The 24,837-nt window shown below is 43.3% G+C and overlaps 2 protein-coding genes across 2 annotated transcripts; one reads left to right on the top strand and one right to left on the bottom strand.

Moving 5' to 3' along the window:
- Positions 1 to 656: 656 nt before the first annotated feature.
- On the top strand, positions 657 to 22,657 carry LOC120950081 (suppressor of lurcher protein 1). The gene is made up of 8 exons (XM_049607375.1): positions 657 to 1,107; positions 16,173 to 16,321; positions 16,477 to 16,548; positions 19,128 to 19,293; positions 19,431 to 19,548; positions 19,889 to 19,978; positions 20,128 to 20,402; positions 21,227 to 22,657. Exons 1-8 carry the CDS (start codon positions 876 to 878, stop codon positions 21,337 to 21,339), a joined length of 1,215 nt encoding a protein of 404 aa, XP_049463332.1. The 5' UTR covers positions 657 to 875; the 3' UTR covers positions 21,340 to 22,657.
- LOC120950082 (uncharacterized) lies at positions 8,391 to 14,404 on the bottom strand. Its single transcript, XM_040367833.2, has 4 exons — positions 14,294 to 14,404; positions 10,670 to 10,792; positions 10,398 to 10,579; positions 8,391 to 9,606 (listed from the first exon to the last, which is right to left on the bottom strand). Exons 2-4 carry the CDS (start codon positions 10,758 to 10,760, stop codon positions 9,601 to 9,603), a joined length of 279 nt encoding a protein of 92 aa, XP_040223767.1. The 5' UTR covers positions 10,761 to 10,792; positions 14,294 to 14,404; the 3' UTR covers positions 8,391 to 9,600.
- Positions 22,658 to 24,837: the final 2,180 nt, after the last annotated feature.

Raw genomic sequence — 24,837 nt, 5'->3', positions numbered from 1 at the left:
ATACTTCATCAATGTACAGAAGTATGAGTGGGCTTTAACACCGCGTGGAATTAAAAAAAAAACATACACCATAATCATAACATCAAAGCCAACATACAATTAGCCGACGAGTGCATTATATATTAATACTGAACGGTTCGAACCGGTGTTAGTAAATTGCATCGCCAAAATTCATTTTATGGTTGTAATTGTCAATTTGCCCTTGATGTTATTTTTTATGTAATTTTTGAAGCACAGCATGTACATTTCATAAACCAAATCGAAATGGAAAGGGATAAAATGTAATATTCGAAGGTAATCAATGAGATTTTTTTTATTTTCACTGTATTGTCAAAATGCCAAACGCTGCACTCTTTTGTTCTTTTGATAGGAACAATCTCATTTCCTTCCTCTACGCAGATGCAATTATGAATCAATATTAGCAATCTTCCATTGCATTACAAACCCTTTTCGCTAGATAAGATGCTTACCGCTGCACGAATAAGCATTGCCAACCACAATCAAGCAGGATATAAAGTTGAAAGAACCGCACTCCGCACTTCATCCAGCAATATATGAAAGATAATGGAATTATCCAACCCAACCGCTTGGTGCGTGGATTCGTACGGAAATGTTTCGTAGTGTAAACCAAAAGTGAACAAGCGGCAGCACAGCACAGCACGGACGCTTAAACATTAAACAAGTGACAAACCCCACAGCTGACTTGATTAGTAGTGGCACAAGGAATAAAGCTATCCAACCCAGGAGCCAATGGAGGGCTTTCGCTCTTGACTCTTTCCTTTGACACTCGCTATACGACATTCCCGTGCTCCGTCTAATCAAGCGTTCCGACAAACACTTTGGCTGGTTGTGACACCCGGCGCCCGGCACTGATAATGGAACACACTCATCAATTAGTAAAGGTGACGAATTTCATGCTACACTTGATTCTACTGCTGCCACTACAGCACACAACCTCGACCAGCGACAGTGAGGGAGGAAATGCTCTCCCGAACAATATCGGTGCGATTGGAGGTTTGGTGGGGAAATCTTCCAGCGACTATACCGGCCCGATCACGGCTGGTGCGACGATCACGGGCAGCGGGCGCGAAAGGTCACACTTAAAAGGTAAGCCCGTATGCGCAGTTTCCTGGCTTTTACGACCGCGATAGGGATTAGTCTGCTTTAGTATGATGCTCACACTGTGCGGGGCTTTCTACCCGCACAAGGGGGAGATCTCGCGAGACACTAACGGTGTTCGGTTAAGAAAATGGCAGTTTATTCGCACTTCCGTATTTTATTGCTTGCTCGAATGCCTTCGCAGCATGCGAATACTCATGAGAGAGCTATGAAGGAAGGAGGAGGGGTAGGGTAGGGAGGGTGGTAAAAACTTTTGCTCGAAAGCCTTGTGCTACATTTTAATGTCTTTCAAGAACTTCAATGCTACCAGACACTACTGCTTTGTTCAATGCTTTCGAAGGATTTTTGCTTTAATCGCCAAAGATTTTCAATGTTTAGTGTGGTACACTTATTAACAGTGATATTAAAGCTAAGATCGTTTAGATATGAAACATTTTATTTCGCCAATTATGGTGCTTACGGCGGGCGGTCCCTTGGTAAAGTCGTCAACACGCTCGACTTAACAACATCCGTCGTGGATTCATGCCTTAGATGGACCGCCCCGCCGTAGTAAGGACAGCGTACGTCGTTACGCCATTAAGAAAAAGAAGGGGTGGGTAAATCATCATTACCTATTTGCGGTGTATTGTTTTAAGTTAACACTTTTAACTGATAAAAGATTTTAAAAAATATCTTACCCAAATTGCATCAAAATATAAATATCTGGAACACTCATGACAGCCTATACAGGATCACGAGACTTATTCACGATTCCATCACGAAGTAAAGGAAAGGGGATTGTTTTGCACTGCTCTGCTTCATAGTACCATATGAATTGCGAGCGTAGCCAATAAGGTCATTGATCAGATGAGAAATAAAAAATTCTTAAACAGAGAGGCCATCGTAATCAGAGACATAAAAACCATAAAACATAAAAGACATAAAAGTTTATAATTATGGGACCTTTCACGATTCTAGCCAGTTTTTTGTATGTAGTTTGACAGTTGGAGGCTGAAATCATGTAAACACTCCATACAAAACCACACACAAAACTAGCCTGCAATTTTCAGTCTAGATTATTCTAGCTTCAAAGCTAGAATTAGATTCGAGTACCTGCTCGAAAAATGACAAAACAAGGCGGTGTTTACATTTATCTCAAGGTGCATTAAAGAGAGCTGGTGATGGAATCCAGAACCAAAGTGTATGTAGTTCAGGAGGTCTCATAGCACGTTTTGTAACCAAATTGGAATAACACTTTTGACAGGATGGGTGAAAATTTTTGTTCAAACAAGCTTTCTGGAGGCTTGACGAATACACTAAACACTGTTACCATCTTCATTCAGAAGCATAAGCGATAAAAATCAGCCTTCTAAATTCATAAACCTTGGGATAAGTCCACCTGTATATTATACCCACTTAGATAGCTGCTCGAAAACTGCTATACAATGCAAACAGCTAACAGGCTAAAATTTCAGCTTACGAACTTAAAACAGAAAGGTCCCCTATATTTATCTCAGAAATATGAAAATACCTCGAATCTATATAACTGTTATAGTTTCATGTGTAGTTATCAAAATTCAGTAAAATTCCACGGATCGTTCGAAAACCTGATTTTGCTTGCAATTTAATGTATTAAATGCTAGCTCTACACATTAATAATGCCATTTCTGAAGGAAGGTGTATCTAATTATTGCTTGTACTACATAGTCCGAAATTACGCTGCTGGTTTTTAAATCCACAAATTGCATTTTTTTGAACCATGCTACACTATTGATTGATTCCAGTGAATAGTACTTCGATTTGTTTTTGAGAATATGTTAAAACAGGATCTCAATATATATGCCTTCATCCTCTTATAGCATACTCTACCGTTTTCCGCCTTTTAATATGAATACGCATCCATCCGCTTCGTTGCACAAAAAAGACATCTGTGGTGACAAAATCCCCACACAACTTCACTGTAGCAATGTATTCACTCAGAAGAAAGGCAACGAATGAAATGTATACCCGCCGCTAGCATTCCATTTATTTTATCACACTTAATTATCTTCCACCGAGACCGATTTTACAATCCCTCCCAACAAACTCTGTTTGCCAACCTCTCGAACCGCAGCCACGTATACCCTTTTGTCTCGCGCTACTGGCAGTGAATGTTATAATTTGTTGACTTTTAACACACGCTTCATACGTACGCATCCGTACCATACACAGAACCCGTGCGAACACCCTGCTTCACCCTGGATGGGAATGTTAAATGGTAGAGAGCGGGAACTGCACACAGGAAACTGGGGGACTGTTGGGAAAGTTCGTTCAGACAGCGCTTCACCACCTTTCCGGTAGCTAAAGGCGGGAGAAAACTTTCGTCGTTTCCGCATCCGGGCGGTCATCGTTGTAAAGTTTTCCACCGACGAAAGTTCATTACACTTGTCTTTTCTAACAGGTGTCACAAAAGATTACATCATTACATGGCGGGATGGCGCTTTGGGCGTTTGGAATAAAGCGAATGTTTTTGGGTTGTATTGCATTAAACGATGCCTTACGCATGTGCTTGAATTAAAGTGTCGCTTCTATTATTCGCCTGATGAGAGTTGATGTTTATGTGTTGAACAATTGGGGCCAATAAACCATTTTGTTAATTTGCTCGAGTATTAGTACAAAGACGTTGCGAACAAAGGAGGCCACAAATCAAAGCTACTCACAGTCAAATGGCAATAGCCAATGGCAGATTACCTTTACGCAGCCATCACAAAGCAAGCCGCAAGTAATGCATTGATAATACTGCATAATTTTCACTATCAAACTAGATTAATTGGCACTGCGGAAGTGTTTTCTTAGAAGTACGCTTTTGCACAAGTTCTCCATCCTCTCTGGTTGGCGAATGTGGAATGCACATTCGTACTGCTATTGATTCGAAGCTCTTTGTCTTAGCTATTCGAAGATGATAGCAGTGACGCAACAGCACCACGCTAAACGATACATCAAACAATCTTAGTGTATTTCTAATCCACTTCAAGGTCTCCTCCTCTTTGCGGTTATTTTGTTATCGAACGTTGTATATTACGCTTTGTAGGACAATAATTACCCTCACGCTGTGGTAGGCTCACGGTAGCTTATCGGGTTGATCACTTTATTAAAACTGAGAGCTCAATTCCATACACTGATCGCATTTTTGCTTTGATTTTCGACGGAAAGAGCCAATAGATGTCGGACAGATAGCATTCCAAATGATACCGAATTGATATTCGGCGATAGAATCTAATCATGAACATCCTCATCCCACCCAAACATCCCATCAATGGTCAGTCGAACGAGCAAATGATTGCTGCTGGATCCAACCACTTGGGCAAACGCTTCGAACAAAAAAAAAACACACACACACACACATACACACACTCAAGGCAAGCTATTGGAAAATAATCGATTTACACAAACAGGACATCACGAAGCACGAGTCGGTGCTTCGTTTCCCTCATTTTGGCATCACTTATCGAAATGACCTGCCCTGTAGCTGTTGGTGGTGCTCTTGGTGTTCTTTCGTGAACGCACTGATGGGTCGCACAGATGGAGCAGCGCGTATCAGCTGGTCAGTCCAGCAGAGAGTACAGCATCTTCAGAACTGGCACACATACACACATACACAAAAAACCAATCCAATCGTTTGTCACCAACTTCGATTAGGCCTCGCTCTGCACGCCGGCAATGTCCGTTGGGATGGACGTGAACGTTTGGTTGGGTGGTTTCGTTAGCCGACAGGTTCGCATGAGACATGAAGCATAGATTCCCTCGAGAAAACTGAACCGGAAGAGCGTTTTCTGGGCGAACCACAAAAATGGAAAGTAATTACGGTTTCATTAGCTGCCCCTTACGATCGGATAGTTTTGCTTCTGCTTTCGATGTCCATCAATCACGAACGAATGTTAAGGATGTATTCTCGCTTTGCCGGGGTATGTTGACATTAAAGTATCAATTCTTGAGTTCAAGTTAAAGTAGGTTTAACAGTTTGTGGATTATTTGCTCTCCATACATTTTCATGAGTTTTCATTCTTAAGATTGTACCTTTTCGCTGCAACTTGCTGACGTTGGCAGGCATAATGAAACTTCTTCGAACAACGTACTTCCATGAAATATCAAAGAACATGACATGGTTCTGTAATTTTAGTTACCGTGAAGCTGCTCTCTCCGATACTATGCTGCAACTAGAGCACATGTCGCTCGCAAGCCGCACTTGCGAACTTTGCGAACGTAACGGTAATGTAATACCGGATAAAGTTATTTTTTCAACATTATTACACCGAGACCCAACTAATAGTTCCTAGGATCCTGTAATAAATATACCACATGACGACTTACGACTTCTTTCATTTCTTTGTTGACCAACACCACTCTCATTAAAATGAAAACTGTCGCTTCTATTATTATGTTTGCCAGCTTTCACGCAGCGTTTGATATTTCATCAATAAATTACATACACTACCAGCAACTCGTGGCTGCACTCATTTCCCGTCTGGCTGCCATTATCAGCGCCACGATCGAATGAACTTGCCCTCCACCGGGAGAAGGAACCCTATTACCGGCAATAGTAATGCTGTTAGTAGTGCAATTCAATAAAACCTTCCCATCTGAGGCGCATACACAATTCTGCAAGCGCCACTCCGTTCATCACCCACCACGCCCACGGCGGGCGCTATCAAATTTCCGCTTCCTGTGCGCCATTTGCCGGGAAACGGGGAAAGCTTTTGCACGCCTTAGCAATTTCCCAGCGCTCAGGAGCCACCGCGCCAACAGAACAATATCCTGTCGGGAGACGCCTTATTGCCCTAATCGTTTACGATGCTCGACCGCATTCGTACACCTCGATTGCTCGGTACCGGTGGAAAGGTCGTGTTCCACCGGTTCCGCTGATAATCGGTGACACAGTGAAGTTGGAGAGTGTAAAATGGTTAATCGGTTCTGGTGACCCCAATGGATCGGCAAACAAATGAACATTGAGATTATGAGTCACGTGCTGATGGCTTTGTTACGGAGGTTTGTGCCACTTTCGCCGCCGGTGCTAATGTTTCCAAGCATTGTGGAGGTACGGTGGTTTTTAATTTCTTTCCGTGTAAATCAGCTTTATTTGTTTCAATTATTTTTGCCGTGCTGAAATTCACAAAACAAGAATTTAAATAAGCTGGAGTGGTAGTGAGACAACTACAGGAGATAATGGAGTAAACGTAACAATAGGGATAAAAATGCACTAAAACAAGTTGAGGATAAGATAATTAAAATAAATATTCTTTTTAGAATGAAGTAAAAACTTGTTCTTATAATTGACATATAAATGACCGTAGAGATACGACTAAAAAACAAAATACACATTTCTAATGAATGGCTGCTTTTAACAGTCAAAATCAAAATGGTCGTATCTGCGAATCGTCGTAACTCTAGGGGATCGTATCTCGAGGGTCACCTGTACTCATAAAATTTGCACAGCACATTTGTTTATTCGTATTTGGTTATTCAGGTTATCGGCAAAAATTACAATATTTTTGTTCGTTTAATTGTTCATTTGCAATATTTTTTGTAAATCAAAATCATATATTTAAGGAGATTCTTCTTCTTCTTTGGCACAACAACCGCTGTCGGGGCACGGTCTATTCGGGACTTGACGGGCATGTTGTTACGTTGTACGAGTTGACGACTGTACCACCAGACCGGCAAAACAAAATTAAGGAGATTAATAATTTAAAAAATATTCTTTCCAATCTTTCATGGATTCATGTGATACCAGAGTAGACATCATATATATAAATATATTATTTTTTCAAATACTTTTATTCGGATTCTCCTCCTCATTTCCTTGACTAAAATCAATAATAATACTATGAAAAGAAAAGTGAAAACTATCGCGACACTGTCATCGTTATTGGAAAAGCTGGAGCAATCACAAGAATCATACTACTCAAGTTGTTTGGGTGAGTGGATTATAAAGTTAGATGTTTTGAGTATAAAATCATACTTTGACAGCAATATGGAATAACAAACAAGCACAATGCGAATATTTTTCTTTCTTGACAGTCAAGAATCACTGTACGTCTACATTCATCTTACACATGAAATTATATTTTCTTTTTTTCCTTGAAAGATATACTTCATACAACAGTTGAAAGATCCACTAGACTCAGGTCTTCTATGTTGTATATGTAATAAATGGGTTAAATGGAATTGGGTAAGATTCTAGTTTGCTCTATTCAATCTTGTATGAACTTTCTAGCATAATTTAAAGACACAAAAAGTAAAATCGAAACGCAAAATTTGAAATTAAAACTGACGTCCATTAGCAAACGACTGTTTGACCAATTTTAAAACCATAGTCTAGTTTTTCCCTTTATAAACCTGCTATTCACAGGTATAGAGATTATAGAAAAAAAGCACTTTAATACCATCATGCAAACGTTTCGACGTGCAATCGATCAACTGAAAGTAGCAGTAGAAGCAAAAAAAAATCATACAGCCATCATGAGTATCAACTCGCCCGAAGTTTCTTTCCACCTTCATTTCTGGCTCGCTGGCAAACATTGACATTATGAATATTTGATGCTGGAAAGTGCTTTTCGTCCCGCTGTACTACACACCAGCAACAGGCTTAGCTTTAAAGTTTTGCCGTTGAGTGAAGTATGGGTACGAGTATATGCAATATGCTTTGTAAAAGTGATTACTTCAAGACATTTCGATTGGTCGGTCCCATGCTGTGGATGCAAACGTGTAGATGGAATCCGGTTTGCTTGGTCTACAACGATCGAATACTTTTTCCCATGTTTTTTCTTGTTCTAACCTTCGCACAGTCTCTGTACGCCAGGCTCGGTCACCGTGATTGAAACGCATCCAGGAGCTGTTTGCTTGCCGGCAAACATCAAGCATCGTTAAAGCGTACTGGAAAATAATTGCTCTCTTCACCCAGCGTATGACACATGAAGGACACGTAAACAGCGAAAAGTAGACTTTTTGCCTGCTTGCAGCAGTTGTGATGGGAAAGGGCGAACACGGAACGATAGAAAGGGCAACGGAAATGCTTCCGTTGTAGTGACACTTAGCCTATATCTTAAGAAGCGGCATTTCATTAACGATACCCAGGTTTGAGTGCTTTGGCGGGAGAAAAATTATGTTAATGATTCTCTAACACGAAGAACAAGCTCATCATCGCACCCATGGTTCGCACTAAATGACACCTTAATGAGCATATGTAGAACGTGATACAGTAGCGTGATCATTTTCCACTCCAAAGCATCGTGCAATCAAAGGACAAGCAATGGTTCGTTTCGAGAATTTTATTACTTTTTTTTTGGTTTGTTTCATTCATTTCGCTCTCATAACTTATACAGCCTTGACTTTACGAATAAAAGAAAAATATTTTACACATAATGGTAAATGAAAAGAAAAATATAGTGTCTTGTTGTGGGGTGTTGCCTAGCGGGGTGGGGTGGTCTCGCGCAAACATTACCCAGCATCCGTCCGCTGGTCGAATGAATCAATCAGTTTCGGTGATAGTAGCGCTCCGCTCTGGTTCGTCGGCACTGGTGTCTGTCTCTGTCAGTTATCTCTGTAGCTGGCCACGTTTTCGGGTTGATCTCCTGCCGGCCTCGTCCACACTCCACACATGATCGTACGGTGCGCATCCATTTTAAGTGGCTCGGAAAATTGCCCCGAAGCTCGTCGCTGTCGGTGGAGTTTCGGTGCATCGCATGTTCAGATGATCGATCGGGATCGACGGTGGTGTTCGATCGAGAGGAAACCGTCGCTCACGGCTGGTTATCATTGGCGTTGCTGTTGTTTCGCAAGCAAATAGTTAGTCCGTGCAGTTGTCATCGTCGAAATTTCATCTCTAAACCAATGTTCTTGCAATATACACTTGAGTTGATCGCGTTCGTAAGAAGTGTGTGTTTGCCGTTCGTCCGTCCAAGTGCGTTAGAGTTTGTGTGCATGTATGTGTGTATGTATGTGAGCCGTTTCTTTGTTTTCTCTCCCGTCGTAATTCTGCAACTTTCTCGAGAAACATAAATAGAATCGCACCCCCGTCACAGCACTGACCGTTATCGCCGAAGTGGTTGTGTTTGTCTATGTGGACCATCACGCTCTACCTTCCGTGGCCTGCACTTTGACGGGCCTGGGTCACGTTTTGCGTCATGTCCGGCGCGGCAGGAAATAGGAGCTGGCCCGCCTGCTGTGTTGGCTCAAGAGGAGCTGCCTACAAAACCCTGCATGCTCACTAATTATCATCTAGCGATTTCGCGTTTTCCTTTTTCCTTTTGGCGGTGTCTGTACCGGTGTTGCATGTCTGTAGTGTTACTGCCTTATGAGTTGTCTTTTCTCTGTCATTTCGAAGGCTAAAATCTATATCATTACAGTGGTAGATGTGTATGTGTGTGTGTATGTGTAGGTTAGGTGTTGTTTTTTCTCTTCTTCTGTGGTGTTCAAGAACTTAGGGACACATTAAGACAAAAAGATATTATTGCTACACGATGTTTAGCGCTGCTCCATCCCGCGTAACGGATACCAAGGTCCAAGCCGTAGATGTTGATCGAAACAGAAAAGACAGAACGAAAACGAGAGAGGAAAAACGGAAAATTAATTGATGCTATTATTGTGGGAAAGTTTGCAGAATGAACATGACAGCGGCTAAAAGTCTAACAATGTGTGTATATACATGAGTAATAGCTCCCACGCGATCGTATCACCCAGCAACAACTTTCGATTGAACATGATCTTCCCTTAAACACTCCCAACTAACGCCCACCCAGCGAGAAAACAAACTCTCAGTGGTGCTAGAACTTGATCTTGCTCTGCCAATGAAACTCTGGCAAAGATCATTTTTCACAATTTTGAATGACAAGTCGACTGAGCTCGCCCTCTTTTCCTCTTCCCCTGTGTACGTTCGTCATCGAGCACCAATTTTAAAAGATGTATTGCAAACCTTTGCCGACACCTCACATTCTTCGGGCACAGTACCTCAAGCAGTCAGAACTGATTCAGTGTGTGTGCATGTATTGCTGATAAAAATAAAATCCCACTCAAATGTGTTGAACTTATTTTTATCACCTTGAACGCATTCCTTCGCGAGCGTGTGTGTAGCGGTGGTTTCAGACGATCCCGCACGATAACTCCCTAGTTCTAGCTTACTGCGCGAGCGAAAGCCGCCAAGATCCCGGCTATTTTTGTGTGATGGACACCTTCCCGCATGAATTCGCTGTCGCGCTAATGAATGTGACCCCCAAAATGATAACGAGCTGCCCAAGTAGGCCACCCCTGCTACCGATACTTACGGTGAAGTCGCGTGCATTGATCTTTCTCGGCGTAACGCCATAGGTGTCCTTGCTGACCGGGTTGTAGTGGTAGCCGGGCGACTTGACTCTTTCGCAGGCGAATTTCGAGTCACTGTAGATGCTCTGCGATTCGAAGGACGAGCTGTAGCTGCGCTTCTCCTTGGCCATGATGTCCTGGGAGCCTGTGTTTAGAGCAATGCGCGGGCACCGACAGTTAGTAAACGATGCTCAAAGGACAGATCAGCGAGGGAGCTGACAACTCCGCTACTTACCCTTGAGCGACTTAAGGTAGGTGTTGAAGAAGCGAGCCTTCTTGCTGATGGGCTCGTAGCTTCCGATCATTTCCAGGTGCGACTTGAACATCTTCGGTTGATTTGGTTTTTGTTGAGGTTGGTCTGAAAGTTTTAATTGAAATTCCGTGCGATAAGTAAGCGTTAAAGTTGTAGCTGTAGTGAAACGAGCGTTGCCAAAAACAGCATTTGATTCATTTGCCCATTGTTTCCACACCATTTGGTCGGCTGAGTTGTCCTAATTGGTTCATAACACCGACCATAATTTTACAATTTATGTATGATCTATGTGCCAACCGTGCGTTTAAACGGAAAGCATACCGGATTGGGTAAACGTTCCACAGAAATACGTTCAACCATTTACCCACTTTCTGGCGAAACAGTTCCGACCGGCTCGATAGCAAGGGGGGAAAACATCCGATGTAAATTCTGGGAAATAAATTATAAAGCTCAAACACTGGCAAGAGAATCGTACCGGCATCTCTCGGTCATCGGTAGCGAGATTGTAATTGTAGCTTTTTAATGCCTCCCCATTTACGTCCAAATGGTCGGTGAATGTTTTGTAACTTCGCTCCGTTACAACACTCTACGAAAAGGAAAATGTGATAATTATGCGCCACACACTAGAGAGGGTGCAATCCAGTTGAACCATGGCCCATTTGCGTTGCTGTCCATTTGAAACAGCAAACGGAAAAATGGCAAAGGCATGCTGGAGCAAAACTTTTTACAATCCCAAACACGGTGGAATGCTGGGAAAGAGCGCAGAGAGGCGCACAAAAAAAGGATGATACATGAACATATGCTCGGTTGGAACCGTATCTTCCGCTCCGGCAATATTTACAACCAAACACCAATGGTACTTCCATAAATTGGCGCTTTTATTTTCTGTTTGGGTGAAATATTTCACCCACAATACCGACAGTGTTGCTGCTCCTCTACCTTGCTGCTTTTTTTTCTAGCTTCTCGTACAGAGACCCTTTGGGGAGTAATTGATCCCCTGCCCTGCTCGTACGACGGTCCGACGTTCGAGGAATGTTGCCACAGAGCGGGCAAAGCATTCACCTTACCCTCCCCACACAGTTGAAGAATGTATCGGTGTCGCGGACCTTTTGGTGCACGCATCGCAAACGCCCGTGGCGGCTCCTCGAGTCGCAAGGAAGGGAAACGCATTCGTTGCATCAAACTGCGGCGCGGGCTGCGAGATGCACGGCTTGTAGAAAACATTTTTCGCATTGCACAATTTGGCCCCAAGTGGACCCGCCCGAAAGGCCAGAAGGTCTGGTGGGCCAATTATTGTCGTACCGTGTGTGGTACGAGGGCATGGGGTGTAGTTTGATGAAAGGGAAACTATTTTTAAAAATATGCTACCCGTCCGCCGGTTGACCGAGTCGTAGCGCTCGGTAAGCGCCGAGAGCCAGTTTTTACTACCGACTGATGAATCACTTGCAGAAGATCCCATTTCACTTCCCTCCCTTTCCTTGCTTCGGCGCGACGAACTTCCTTTCCACCGTTTTGTGTGATAAGAAAAACCAATAAAAAAGCTACAGCAAAACGAAAAGCACGGAAAATGTGCTCCCGGTGCAGTTTCAGTTTGACTGCGATGTCACCGTGCGATGGTGCGACAAGGGAAATGATAGAGCCACCAGAATGGCGTGCAAATTGAGCAGGGACCGTTATTACATTTTCGAATAAGCATTTTTCTGGTGCTTGCCTTTCCGACGGTCCGCTGGCCTACTGGCGAAGGACGCAGACGCACGCCAGCTGGTCCGCCAAAAGATTGGCAAAATCACGTAAACGGTTCACAACAATTCGAAAGGAAACAACCGAGGCTAATGGAGGTGAAGGTGTGTGGCATTGTCTGTGTGTATTTACCACCCTAGCTTTTCCTACCTTTTCTCACACACTCACAACAGCGTCTGTGCATGATGGGGAAATAACGAGTAGCGAGCAAAAATAAACATATTTTTCACCCAGAGTAGTTCGCGCTGCCGGGAAGAGGAATCGCAAACGCAGCGGCTTGCAGTACCTCCCCCCTACACCTTGCCACACCTTCCATCCCCACCACCCATCGTGGGACAGCCGAATCGAAGTTCTACGCTCATCGCGGGTCGAAAAAGATGCGAAGGAATTATTTTTATGCTCTACCCCCCCTACGATTTAAATGTGTGTCCACAGGACCTCGTCTACTTGTTCCGAGCGCAACACGTCGCAGAGTGTCACTCGGCGAGTGGCCAGCAAAAAAGGTGCTGAGCAAGACACATTATTCCCGCACCGCAGTGCGCAGAGGGAAAAATAAACAGTTGCAACCGTGCGAGACGCGGAACAAGTGGTTTTTCCGCGGCCCGGCTTAGAGCTGTTCTCATAAATCGTCCCACCGACTGTCGGCAGCAGATGCTGTGCTCAAGAGCCGGCTCACGCAAAAGCTGGGAAGCGGTAAGTCAAGATCGAGCGCGGATAATCTTGCTCGCAGTTTGCGCGGCTTGCGCAAGCAAAGAGAACAATATTTGTCCCGGCGGCGAGCGATACGCAAGCAAGCAAAAGGCTTCTCCGGGTGGAAGGCAGGCGAGAGAATGGGGCAAATAGGGGCAGTTTTTTACGCAAGAGCGGGTTGCAAACATTGCCACCCGAACGCACTCCCTGTGCGAAGTGGGTAATTATTTTTAGCACCTCCCGAATGGCTCGAGTTTGCGTCTGCCCGCACCAACCCTGGTGAGGGCGCCCAGTGGCCTATGAGTACGAGTTCACATTATCTCCCGCCAGTCGGGACGTATCGATAAGCGATTAGCTTAATTGTTTGCGTTTTCGCTGTGGCTTTGTTTTTTGTGTGCATTTTCTCGTTTATTGCTCGCCATAATGAGCAAAGCAGTGCTAATAAATCAACCATAATTATGCCTTGCTTCCCCCATTGGCAGCCCATCTTGCCACGGTGAGACACTAAACGAAAGGTGGAAATATTCTGCACTCCACAAATGAAATCCATGCCCTGTCCAACCATGCATGCAACGAACCGTTCTGGAAGCTTTAATCACCACAAGCCCTATGCCAAACGAAACGTGTGCCATGGAGCGCTGGATACACCGATTAAAAATAATCACACTTGCAAAATAAAATACATTTTTGTAGCTTCTGCATGCGTGCTTTTGCGTTCCGTCTCTACTTCAAATGTCAACACAATCCCTGTCAGTCATTCAACAAACGGCCAACAGAATCGGATTAAGCACCAATGTCTCCCCATGTTTCGGCGTTAAAACGAGATCACAACACAGTCACTAAAATGACGCTCCAGTTCGAGAGCCTTCCAATGTGTGCCATTGTCCCTTTCAACTCCATCCGTTTCGGGAGGAATCTTTTTCAGCCCCCCGGAGCACCATATCACTGTCAAAAATTATTCAACACTACCTGTGCCGCATCGCACTCGGTATCAAAGTAGATTACCCCGTTATCACAATCCTTCAATCACTTTCACACAATATCAATATGAATTTCCCTTTTGGTACGTTCTCCCAGCCAGTTCTGCTCTCCTGTGGCGTTGTGGAAACAAAATGCAAGCGGCAAACGTATCACGATGATCAGTGCAGAAGTGCAAAACAGAATTAGCAAGCTTACAGAATACTCAGTAGGCAGCTGCTGCGGGATAGCCAACTGTTCGTGGTGCGAGATAACTCAAGACTGATAGGACTGATACTGGTGAGGGTTTAATAACCAGCGCAGCTAGTAGACCAGAGTGTCCCCGATGCTCAAGGGGGGGGGGGGGGGGGGGGGGGAGCAGGGCACCGGGAGCAACGGGCAACACTTCTTTCCTTCTCTATCCTGCACCGCACAGGGCAACACTCTTTGTGCCCCGGTGGTGAAACGATCTCGCTCCCACTCTAACGCTCTAATGCGGCAAATGCGCAAACCGAAACAATGATCACTCGGTTCCGAGCGAGGCGAGCGCGCCAGCCCCAAGAGAAGAAAGAACCGAACCCGAACCGAGTCTTACTTTTTGGCGATGTTGCTATTGCTGCTGGTTGCGTTTATGCTACGTCGTGTGTTTCGTGGCTGATGGCGCAGTGGCGGTTCGGTCGCGAACGTCATCGTCGAATCGAACGGACAGGACGCAACATCCATTGGCGGTGATTGGACCGTGATCGGAGGGAGGAGGCGGTAGCTAACCCCCAAATGGAATGTGAAAGCCCCGCTCCACAAAGGGAAGGGGATCGAATGCACATTTAAAAATATCGCACGTGGCACTCGATCGATCGATGGCAAACAACGATCCTCTGGGAAAGCGAGACTGCTTCTTTCCCCTTTCGTTGCCGCCGGCTTCTTGGGCTTGCTTGGACCGTTCGATTGATCCAATGTGAAGTTCAAAGCACCGCTAGAACGATCCAATTAGACTTGCCCTTGATGCAACTGCCGCGAAACGGTTTCATTTACCTTGCACAACTAATGCCAAATAAAGGGTCTGCAAATCAACACAATATGACACATGGATCGATGCTTCATATCCTTCCACCGTGTTGGATGAATGGTTTTCTATTTATGGTTCACGGACGAACGGTATGGATCGTGACGCAAACAGACGATCACCAAACGTGTAACAACAAAAGGGAAAACCAAAACGCCCAACAACATACACACGCTAGACACGATCATACTATTATCTGCGGTTTGATGTTCATGACCGCTAAAAATAGGGCTTTTGTTTATTTCATTGTCATCCGTCATCAGCATCTCTCCCGCGAATGCTGCTCCACGGTTCCCAATTCCCGCCCCATCACCGATCTTGCTTATCTCGCTCTTTGCTAACAACGATAACAACACTCTCGATTAGTCGCTCGACTCAGTGCAAAACGGAGCAGGATATGGCGGGTGTCGACGATGTCGGGTGGGAGAGGTGGTGTAAAAATGCCAAAAAATAAATACGATCTCCTATATTTTTAGCATCCTGTTTCCTTTCCCTTCCCTGCTAGGGTTACATGATCGGTTGGCAATGTGGTTGGATTCGGTTGATTCTATTCCGAAACATTGTGAGCACGTTCTACATTCTCTTTATCGTTGGGTTCAATTTTAATCCGACGATTATCGTCGGTAACACAAAATAGGTTACCTTGTAGAGCGCACAACGCGCCCTTCTTTTGGTACGGCCCCCGAAACTCTAGCCACTGCCATTGATGAAATCCTTCAGGCAAACAATTTAGAGCGGCCTCGCTAACCGAATTAAAAGCAACATATCCACTCCGGCCTCGTTTGCGACGGCGTTCTTCTACTTCTAAAACGGCCTCGTGTTACAGCCATGGATGCGCCTGGTGCCCGATGCTTCATATCTTCTAAGCAAATCAATTTTCACACAAGCTCGTGCCTCGGAACGGCAGCACAATGGTTCTCCACACAAACCGGCTGGCCGTTTCTCATTGGAAGGCAAAATCTGACACTAACGCACTAGGATTGTGTCCATTATATGCTTGAATTCTAATCTGCTGCCGTGGTTTCTCTCCACCAGGGACTGGAGGCTGTAATCGGGTGGTGTTTAGCTCGAGCCGCATCCGGAACGGTAGCATCGCACCGTCCCATTCGAAACATTCCGGCCTGTTTCCATCGAGCCTGTGCCAGCTGTACGAGTTTGTCGGCGATGGAGCGGAACGTGTTCAGGTAAGCCGCAACACAGCCTTGCGACAATCCTTTCTCAACCACTGCTCGACTCCATCGCGCCATTGTCTTCGGTGAGGTTGGCTGGTTGAGTCCGTTTTTTTTTCTCCTTTATTGCCTATCTAATCCCTTCCCCGGATCGCAATTTCTTTCCACAGATCATCTTTTCGGAGTTTCGTCTTCCGTCGACGTTCGGGCCGACCGAATGCGGTGACACGGATATCCTAATGGTAATTAATTTTCACTTACACATCCTTCCGTCCGGATTGCGCTTCCCACATTCGAACGAACACTGTCTCGAACACACCCTCCAATCGGTTTCCCGGGATGCTGGGCGGTGGGTTCAGTCAATTTCATTTAATTTCAAAAGGCGTGACACATCAGCCCAGCAGCAAGGGAATGTGTAAGGCCGGTGTTTTGGGACGACGGTTCTAGCCCGGGGACACGGAAAGGACAGGATCGGTTTTGTGGGTTTTGATGATAAACTTCATCCGCACCGTCAGTGTGCAATACACCTTGGTTCCAAATCGTGTCGTGCTCGTGGTGGTTGAAGATAAACGGTCCGACTGCCGCGTCTGTAGGCGTGCGTATGGGGTAAGCAAACGAGTGATTTTAACCTTCATTATTTACGGCACGCTTGCAACGCAACGTGATGCTGGGAAAAGTTTACTGTATAATTCATTGCCCCGCCAGTAGCTTTGGAAGTTTTGTGTAGGTTTTTCGGTAGTACTACCTGTTTTCTGCACCTCGATGTTGATGGGAATGCTTACTTAAGGGATGCTATATGTTCTTGTCCCCACTTTCTTTGAAAAAAAATCAGCAATTGACACTGTAATGGTTGTTGAGAGCATATTTTGTTCATTTAAACTGTTGTTTGCTGGTGATGTAAATGTAATGAAAAAATGGAAACGTTACACAGAATAACGGAAGCTTTTACCTAAATAAACGACTGCTAGAGGTGCGCCGAATGCATGGAAAGCGTTCGGATTTTTCAGAAAATATTTCAAAACAAACGGAATTATTCACAACATAAAAATGTTAAGGTTCTTTGTAAGTGAGGAATATTATTTAAAAGAGGAAAATAATTTTATTTAACGTATACTATAACTTGCCGAACTTTCTTCTATTTGGCGTAACGACCTACGTGGTCATCCCGTCCTATACAGGCTTTCGATACTTATTAGTACCGTGCAGCCAGATAGTCAGTTAGTCCTTGCTACGGGATGGGGGAGTCGATCCATTCTAGGCTTGAACCGATGAGGGTTGTTATTAATCCGTACGAGTTGTTCGTCTCGAGCATAATTTCTGGAATGACAGTTGACTGCATTGCTTGAAAAACTAGAATTCATTAATTCGTTACTATGAATATTTACTATTTACTTTAAGTTCACTAATCTTATTATGATTTTGGAAAATTGTATATGTCTTCCTCTGAAACAGTCTACACATGAAATTGATTTGATTTTTTACAATAGCCTTATTCAAAAGAATGTTAAGAATTATCTTTAAAGATATTATAAATACACCATCAGACACCATCACGACACGCTGGATTCGCCAAACACTGACGGAAGTGCTACTTGAGCCGAAGGTAGCCTTGGAAAATCCGTCAGTGAATTGGCGGCTAATCTGGCGCAATATTCATCGTTTCTGTTTATCGTCCCTTCAACGCAGCACGCTCTTCTTGCTGGTAAACGGCAAGATCAGCCATGGAGAGCTGCTGCATCGAATGAACCGCGTCCCATCTCCGTCATGTTCGTTTTGTCCTACAATAGACACCCTGGAACACAAATTCGCTGGCTGCAGAAGAGTTGCTGATGTTTGGCAGATTCTGCACCAGTGAATTAGCGTTGTAATTTCAGGGTGTCCGTCTTCGTCAACGTTATTGTTCGGTTTGTTGCGTTTGCCTGTACTAAATGGCATTAGTGCAGGTAAACGCAGTCATATCCTAAGTTTGTTTGCGAACTATGTCATCCACATCATTGGAAACAATGATGCTGTGATTGACATAGAAGTTCTGCGTTGTTCATTGTAAATATTAATGTTAATTAGAACCTATGCACGTTTTAAATAAAACATTTAAAACAAAAAAAAATAGCATTCCCAGTAGAATCAGTGGCGGAATAACACGGGTGATGGCCCTAAGCGGTCACACGAATGTAGACCTTTCTGAAGGTTAAAAGGAGAAGTTGTGTAAGTAATTCTAAACTAGAGAAGGATTGAGAGGCAAATTTACTTGTCAGTGGTGGATTGGTTCCTTTTTACGGGACCCCTCTTGTCCTCGGGGTACCACGCGGACGCTTAATTTGCGTAGTGCTTATTCCGCCCCTGGAAAGAATAGCTCAAAGAAAACAAGTCCACTCGATTATTAAAATATGTTGTACATACGATACGACCATTTTTTATCTTATTTTCCTACCTATTTAAAGCATCGCTCTCCACTCGGATTTGTTGTGCCAACCATGGGAAATCTCATAAAGGGTTGATTAAGTATTATTATTAAAAACAACATCAAACAAAATAATTCATCACCATTATGCTTGACCCTTTCCTGCTCAAGCGTCATGGCAATGCATTCATATAGGATTTTTAATTAAACTTTCGCATTGCATCCATATTGGCCAATTACAAAAACCATTTTTTACAGAAAACGGCCCATACGGGACTCCTTTCGAGCGACGCCAAATATATGCCCCAGTAACAAATTGGATCAATTTTACGTCCCAAACAAGCTTCACCTCACCGTACTTGCCAAACGTATACGTGCCTCTCTCCCCGCCTTATAAATCGATGTCAATCTATTTTGCAGGTTTACTACATCGTTAACGGTCGCGAGGAGCTCGTGGAGACGCTTTGCGGTGACACGCTCCCCAAGCCGATACTGTCCGACGGATCGAGGCTACTGTTGGAGCTGCGCAGTAGTTACAACAACACGGAAAACAAGGGATTTACGGGGGACTTTTTCTTTCTCACAAGTGCGTAGTTACGCCACCGCACAGGGACCGCATGATTAATGATTTACCTAAAATTCAATATCCATACCCATTTGTTTCACGCCGCATATCTCGATCCAACGCGGCCGTCACTGTTTTGGGGACGAGGATGGCTACAGATTTTGGCATTCCAAATGGCTTTCAACCGAATCAGTCCGAATGCACCTTTCACTACTTCCGGAACGTCACCAGCCAGGGATGGATCCAGTCACCCAACTTTCCCGGAGCCTATCCAAGGTTAGTGCTGCGCGTTGTTTATGGTCTTTGTACCATAGAGATTTGCATGGACCGTCTATTTTTGGGCAAAACGATCGCTAGTATACGAGTTAGCGCAGCAAATACGCTGTCATTCATGCGTGCTGCGTACTGGCAGAGTTAATGGCAGCTGTCATCTTTGCCGAATTCCTTCATTATGCTCGTCATGGTCCATTTTTGGTTTAACCTTATTCGGGTACGGAACGAGCTAACACGCTATTGCGCAGTTAAAATAGTATAAGTATATGAACAGCAAGAGCTTTAATTCAACGGCTAACTATCTCGTTTTTTCTAATCGCTTTGTCGGTTTTCCTGTGAACAGAAACATCATCTGTAACTATCTATTTCACGGTGGGCCCAACGATTTCGTCCACGTGCGCTTCACGTACTTCGACATCGAAGGAATACGACCGTAAGTTTTGTTTGCAACAGTTCATTGTCAACACACACACTCACACCCCCATGAGCAGTCGGCCGCCGCAAACGAAAGGAAAAAGAGCGGGCGAAGATGAGTCGTTCAACAACCTGATTCCGTTCCCTGCAATACGCTTTCTCTTTCAGCTGCGACGAGGACACAGCCAGCGATTACGTGGAGTTTTCTAATTTTGTCACGCGCGATCGCAAGTACGCGATGTACTGTGGTAGCTGGCGCGAGCTAGTGGTACGCTCGGACGGTCGTTTCTTTCGCATTACGATGGTATCGAACGATCGTCTGGATGGGACCGGCTTTCGGGCGCTCTACACCTTCGAAACGGTGCCGGTGGAGACGACGGAGCGGACCGAGGTAGCGTCGATGGGCAAGGTCACCACGACCAGTGCCGCCAGCCGACTGCATGGTGTGTACATCTCACTTAGATTATCATCCTTTCCCTTTGCATCGAGCGAACTTCTTATACCCAATACCAGTGCGTCTGCTGAAACAAAACTACACACAGAATTTATAAGTTCCTTTGCACAGCTGTCTTATGTCCATTGGCTTGTTATTAAATTTATGATGATATTTTGACCTCCCGACCCGCATGATTCTTTTTGAATTTTCTTGTAAAAATCATTCACACATCCTTTTCTTCTATTTCGAATAAAACAATTCTGCTCGTTGTACGCCCGTAGCCTACAGTTGTCTGTTACTGTGGCCAGAGAAATTTAGCCTTTTGCATACATTTAGGCGACTTTGTGATACGTATTGAAATAACCATAATGGATTGCATATCTTTAGGCGTATAAAGGCAAATGGATTTAAATTTATCGTTGTCCGTAACTCGAATACTGTTTTTGATTATTTAAATAAAAACTGTTGATTGATACCAAAATTTATGTAAGAATTTTTTTAAAACTTTTGTAGAAAAAATTAAATCAAAATCATCAAATATAAATACTGCCAGATAAATATTATATTTTAAATTTATCTTTTAAAACACAATCATTTTGCTCGTGGCAAGAACTTATTTGCGGCTAGCATTTCTTTTCTACTGTTCATCTATACACGTACATTGTATTACACTGCCAGGCTATGACAAGTAGGAGCTCACGCATTCAAATTTCAAGCAAATAAACATATTTATTCTTTCTCCCATTGCTTCCCCGGTCCATGCCGGAAACAAATACGTGAGCCACATAACCTGATTCGTTTTATTTTGTCTCTTTCACCTACACTGCCTAGGCTCACTGTCACTGATGGCACTGATTACGGTCCCTTCCTCACTCGCCATCACGAACGAAATCGGCATCATTAGCATCATTGGTATTGTGCTCATAAAATTCTGTTTAGACTGATGACAACGTTGGAACAGCACACCGTCCGCGAAAAAAGAACATCCCACACGGAAGGAACGACGGATTTAATGGTCGTGCACTGAAATTGCTTCCGTTATCAGTTTACGCAAGAAGGGCTCACGATGAGATGCAATACATCGTCCAGAGGAACCTGCCCCAGAAAAGCTGTCCCTAAAAGTTCTAGAAAGACACGCAAATCAAGGCTCGCACGTGTGGAAACGAAAGGATTTTAAACCAATGGAAATTATTTTTTTTAAGCCAAGAACTTGATTTTTGTTTTTTATGTTCAAAAGTTCTAACTGTAGAAATCTTTATCCTTGTTTTAAATTAATACAAGCTAGTAGCATAATTTATGTTACCTAGGAAAAAACTTTAACTAAAAATGAACCCGTTTTCATAAAAATTGTACATATTTCGAATAAAACATGTGATTACTTGCAAATGCGTACATGATTTATGTTCATTTCCCCTTAAAAACAAATCGTAACAAATAAATACACAACATTTTAACCAAAGGTAATAAAAGAAAGATTATATTTAATAAACAGCAATCAATAATCAAATGCTCCAAATCGGTAAATATATTTTTATACATCCAAAGATACTATCAACATTATTTTCTTCTAAACACACCTTTGCCGTGACAGAATTCACGTTATTATGGAAAATGGCTCTCTGGCCAACACAGCTATTCTTAAATTAATATGCCATTTCCCACGCAAAACGACCAATAAAAGATCCACTCTTTACGAACGTGATAATAAATCATATGCTGGCCAAACAATCTGATCGACCTGTCCTTTACCAGCGCCAGCCGCTGATATATTAGATAACCAATTAATACTATCAATATTTTACGCCACGAAGCGGTGCGCTATTACGTCGAAGATTAATTTATTTTTATCACTGCCTGTTATACCATACACAGCAAGCCTGTTGCTTGCCTAATAAGGGCCGTGCGTACCTGCGTCGGTTTTATCAGCTATGGTACAACAAAAAACTTCAGGAAAACAACAACGAATCAAAACAACGACCCACCAGCTGACTGTATCGCACGATAATAATAAAGAATAATGCCAGTGAGAAGGGGCTTTGGTGAGAAAAATAGCGGCACGCATTACCGTGACTAGCTTATTTCGCTCTCTTTACTGTGCTTTGCTCTGGTTTTTGTCCTTCACGGTGAGGCGAAGTGAAGAAGTTCGGTAAACAATTCAACTAACACCACGGTTTCCTGTCACCAACACCTCTTTAACTGTGCATAGGTTTGCTGATCGACTTAAGTCGTAGCAGTATTTCGGAAGGTCAGTGTTAAGGCCGGGCTACATTGATCGTACTCGCACGCGTAATTTTGATTTTCACTAGCGCATCTGGCGGCGGCTGACAGAAGCATTTTGCTAAACAATTTGGAGCCGCTCCAGAAAATACGTTATTTTTCCATGTTTTTTTACCTCAACTGGACTGGAAAAGCTTTGTAATTGATAGATAAATATGTTGTGCAAGTATTTCAGCCATTTTCGCATCAAAAAACGATGAAAAAACAACTTAAATTTGAGATCCGGCACGACCATTCCCCCGACGACCAAAAAAAGCTTCCTCCAGCCGCCGCCAGATGCGCTAGTGAAAATTAAAATTACACCAGAGAGTACGATCAATGTAGCCCGGCCTTTACGTATTCCCTACTGCACACAACAAACAGCGATGCTCTAAAAGAGTTTAACGTTTCTCTTCAGTTAACGAGGAAAAATTGTAATCTGAGTTGTTTACAAGACACAGTCTTCAGAGGTATCTGTCTCCTTTCTGTATCGTTTCTTTGTGGTAAGTACTAACTAATGATGACAACTCCGAACCTAGGATGTTAGTGCCATCCTCTCGAACTTAGGTTCGAATAAAATGAACAAGATACTGTTTTGTGCCAACATTGTACCGAAGGCATGCAACATGCAATACAGGCATATTTAGCCGACCACATTTTTGTGCTACTAATGAATAAAATGATAATTTCATTGCAACAAAATTAATTATTCTTCTACTTTGGCACAACAACCGTTGTCGGTCAAGGTCAAGGCCTGTCTTTTCCATTAGGCTTGGCATTCAGTGTCTTATTGATTACCGATAGCAGCATAGTCAGTCTTATGTATGGGGACACGGTTCACTCGAGGCTTGAACCCATGAAGGGCATGATGAGTCGTGCGAGTGTACCACCAAACCGGCCAAAATCAATCAATTGACACAAATTGAAAAATCATTGCATACGCACCGTGAATATACGAGATAAATAAAAACCCTATTTGGTATTTAACATAATTTTAGTAATAGTTTTTTTGTTTAATAATTGTTGCAACATCTTAAAACAAAAAAAAACTTTAGCTAAGAAAACATATTCCATAAAACATTTGTTTATTCGTTGAGTTCCTTTCTGTGAAGATTCTAGTTCAGTTCTGTTTTAAATAATTTTCCATCGCTAGTACTAGCTATCAGTTTACCGCAAAATACATACGCAAACTGAAAAAGAAAAACAAATTCATCAAATATAATTGTTTGATACTAATCATACGTTTGAACAGGTATTCCCCGATAAACGCTATTAATGCGTACCGGAGGCAATAACGTATATCGAATATTAGCGTAAGTCCAATTTCGAGATGTTTAGTCAAGTTATAGCAAGTTTTCGTATTATTTATGTTGAAGTGATAGGTTTTAGCCACTTAAATAGTTTTTTTATGTGATTTCAACCGCATATTACAATTGTGTACCTTTTAAAATGGTTTTTAAAATTCGACTGAAAGGACATTTATTTTGCTTTTCAAATTTTATGTGTCAAATCAGTACAATTTGCTCAAAGAACTGTCATCTCAGCGAAATCTCGTATATCGAGTATGGCGTATATCGGGTAATACCTGCTTTTAGGGAAAGTATTTTAGTGTAGGTACTAGTGATGGGCAAGACGGCTCCGGAGCCGGCTCCACACCAACGGCTCCGCACCCACAGCTCCGGAGCCGGCTTCAAACTGCACCGAATTGCGCTGCCCATCGCTGCCATTTAAAAGGCGTATTAATCACGGTAATTAAAGGCTCCGGAGCCGCTGGTGGTTCCGGGGTCGTTGGTGCGGAGCCAGCTCCGGAACCGTTAATGCTGATCCGACTCGGGAGCTGTTGATGCGGAACCGGCTCCGGGCAAAAGTCACCAACCAAGGCTCTGGGACGTTGATGCGCTCCGAAACGCCCATCACTAATAGGTACAAATAATATGCTGTTAAAGAATATTCTTAGGCCCTGGTCTATGAAAATGTTGCGGCAACATTTGTTCAATGACAACTTTTTCAACTTTTTATAATTTTTTTGTTTCATTAACTGTTCACGTATTTGCCCATAAAAATGATGGGAGAGTATGCATCCGTTTTCGTTTGCAAATGCTTTTTAAACTGTTTCTCCCACAAAGAAACATGAAACAAATCGCTTTGTTTCACATGCAACACTCATGGGTGTTGGTAAATATCAT

Source organism: Anopheles coluzzii, chromosome 2 (genome assembly GCF_943734685.1).
Source record: "Anopheles coluzzii chromosome 2, AcolN3, whole genome shotgun sequence".
NCBI classification, from domain to species: Eukaryota; Metazoa; Arthropoda; class Insecta; order Diptera; family Culicidae; genus Anopheles; species Anopheles coluzzii.
This window is presented reverse-complemented; position numbering and strand designations above follow the sequence as displayed.

Coding starts and splice junctions, on each gene's coding strand:
- LOC120950081 (XM_049607375.1), top strand. CDS start 876: ATGGAACACACTCATCAATTAGTAAAGGTGACGAATTTCATGCTACAC. Junction 16,549..19,127: donor GTGACACGGATATCCTAATG/GTAATTAATTTT, acceptor TCTATTTTGCAG/GTTTACTACATCGTTAACGG. Junction 20,403..21,226: donor TGCCGCCAGCCGACTGCATG/GTGTGTACATCT, acceptor TACACTGCCTAG/GCTCACTGTCACTGATGGCA.
- LOC120950082 (XM_040367833.2), bottom strand. CDS start 10,760: ATGTTCAAGTCGCACCTGGAAATGATCGGAAGCTACGAGCCCATCAGC. Junction 10,580..10,669: donor CTACCTTAAGTCGCTCAAGG/GTAAGTAGCGGA, acceptor CTCTAAACACAG/GCTCCCAGGACATCATGGCC.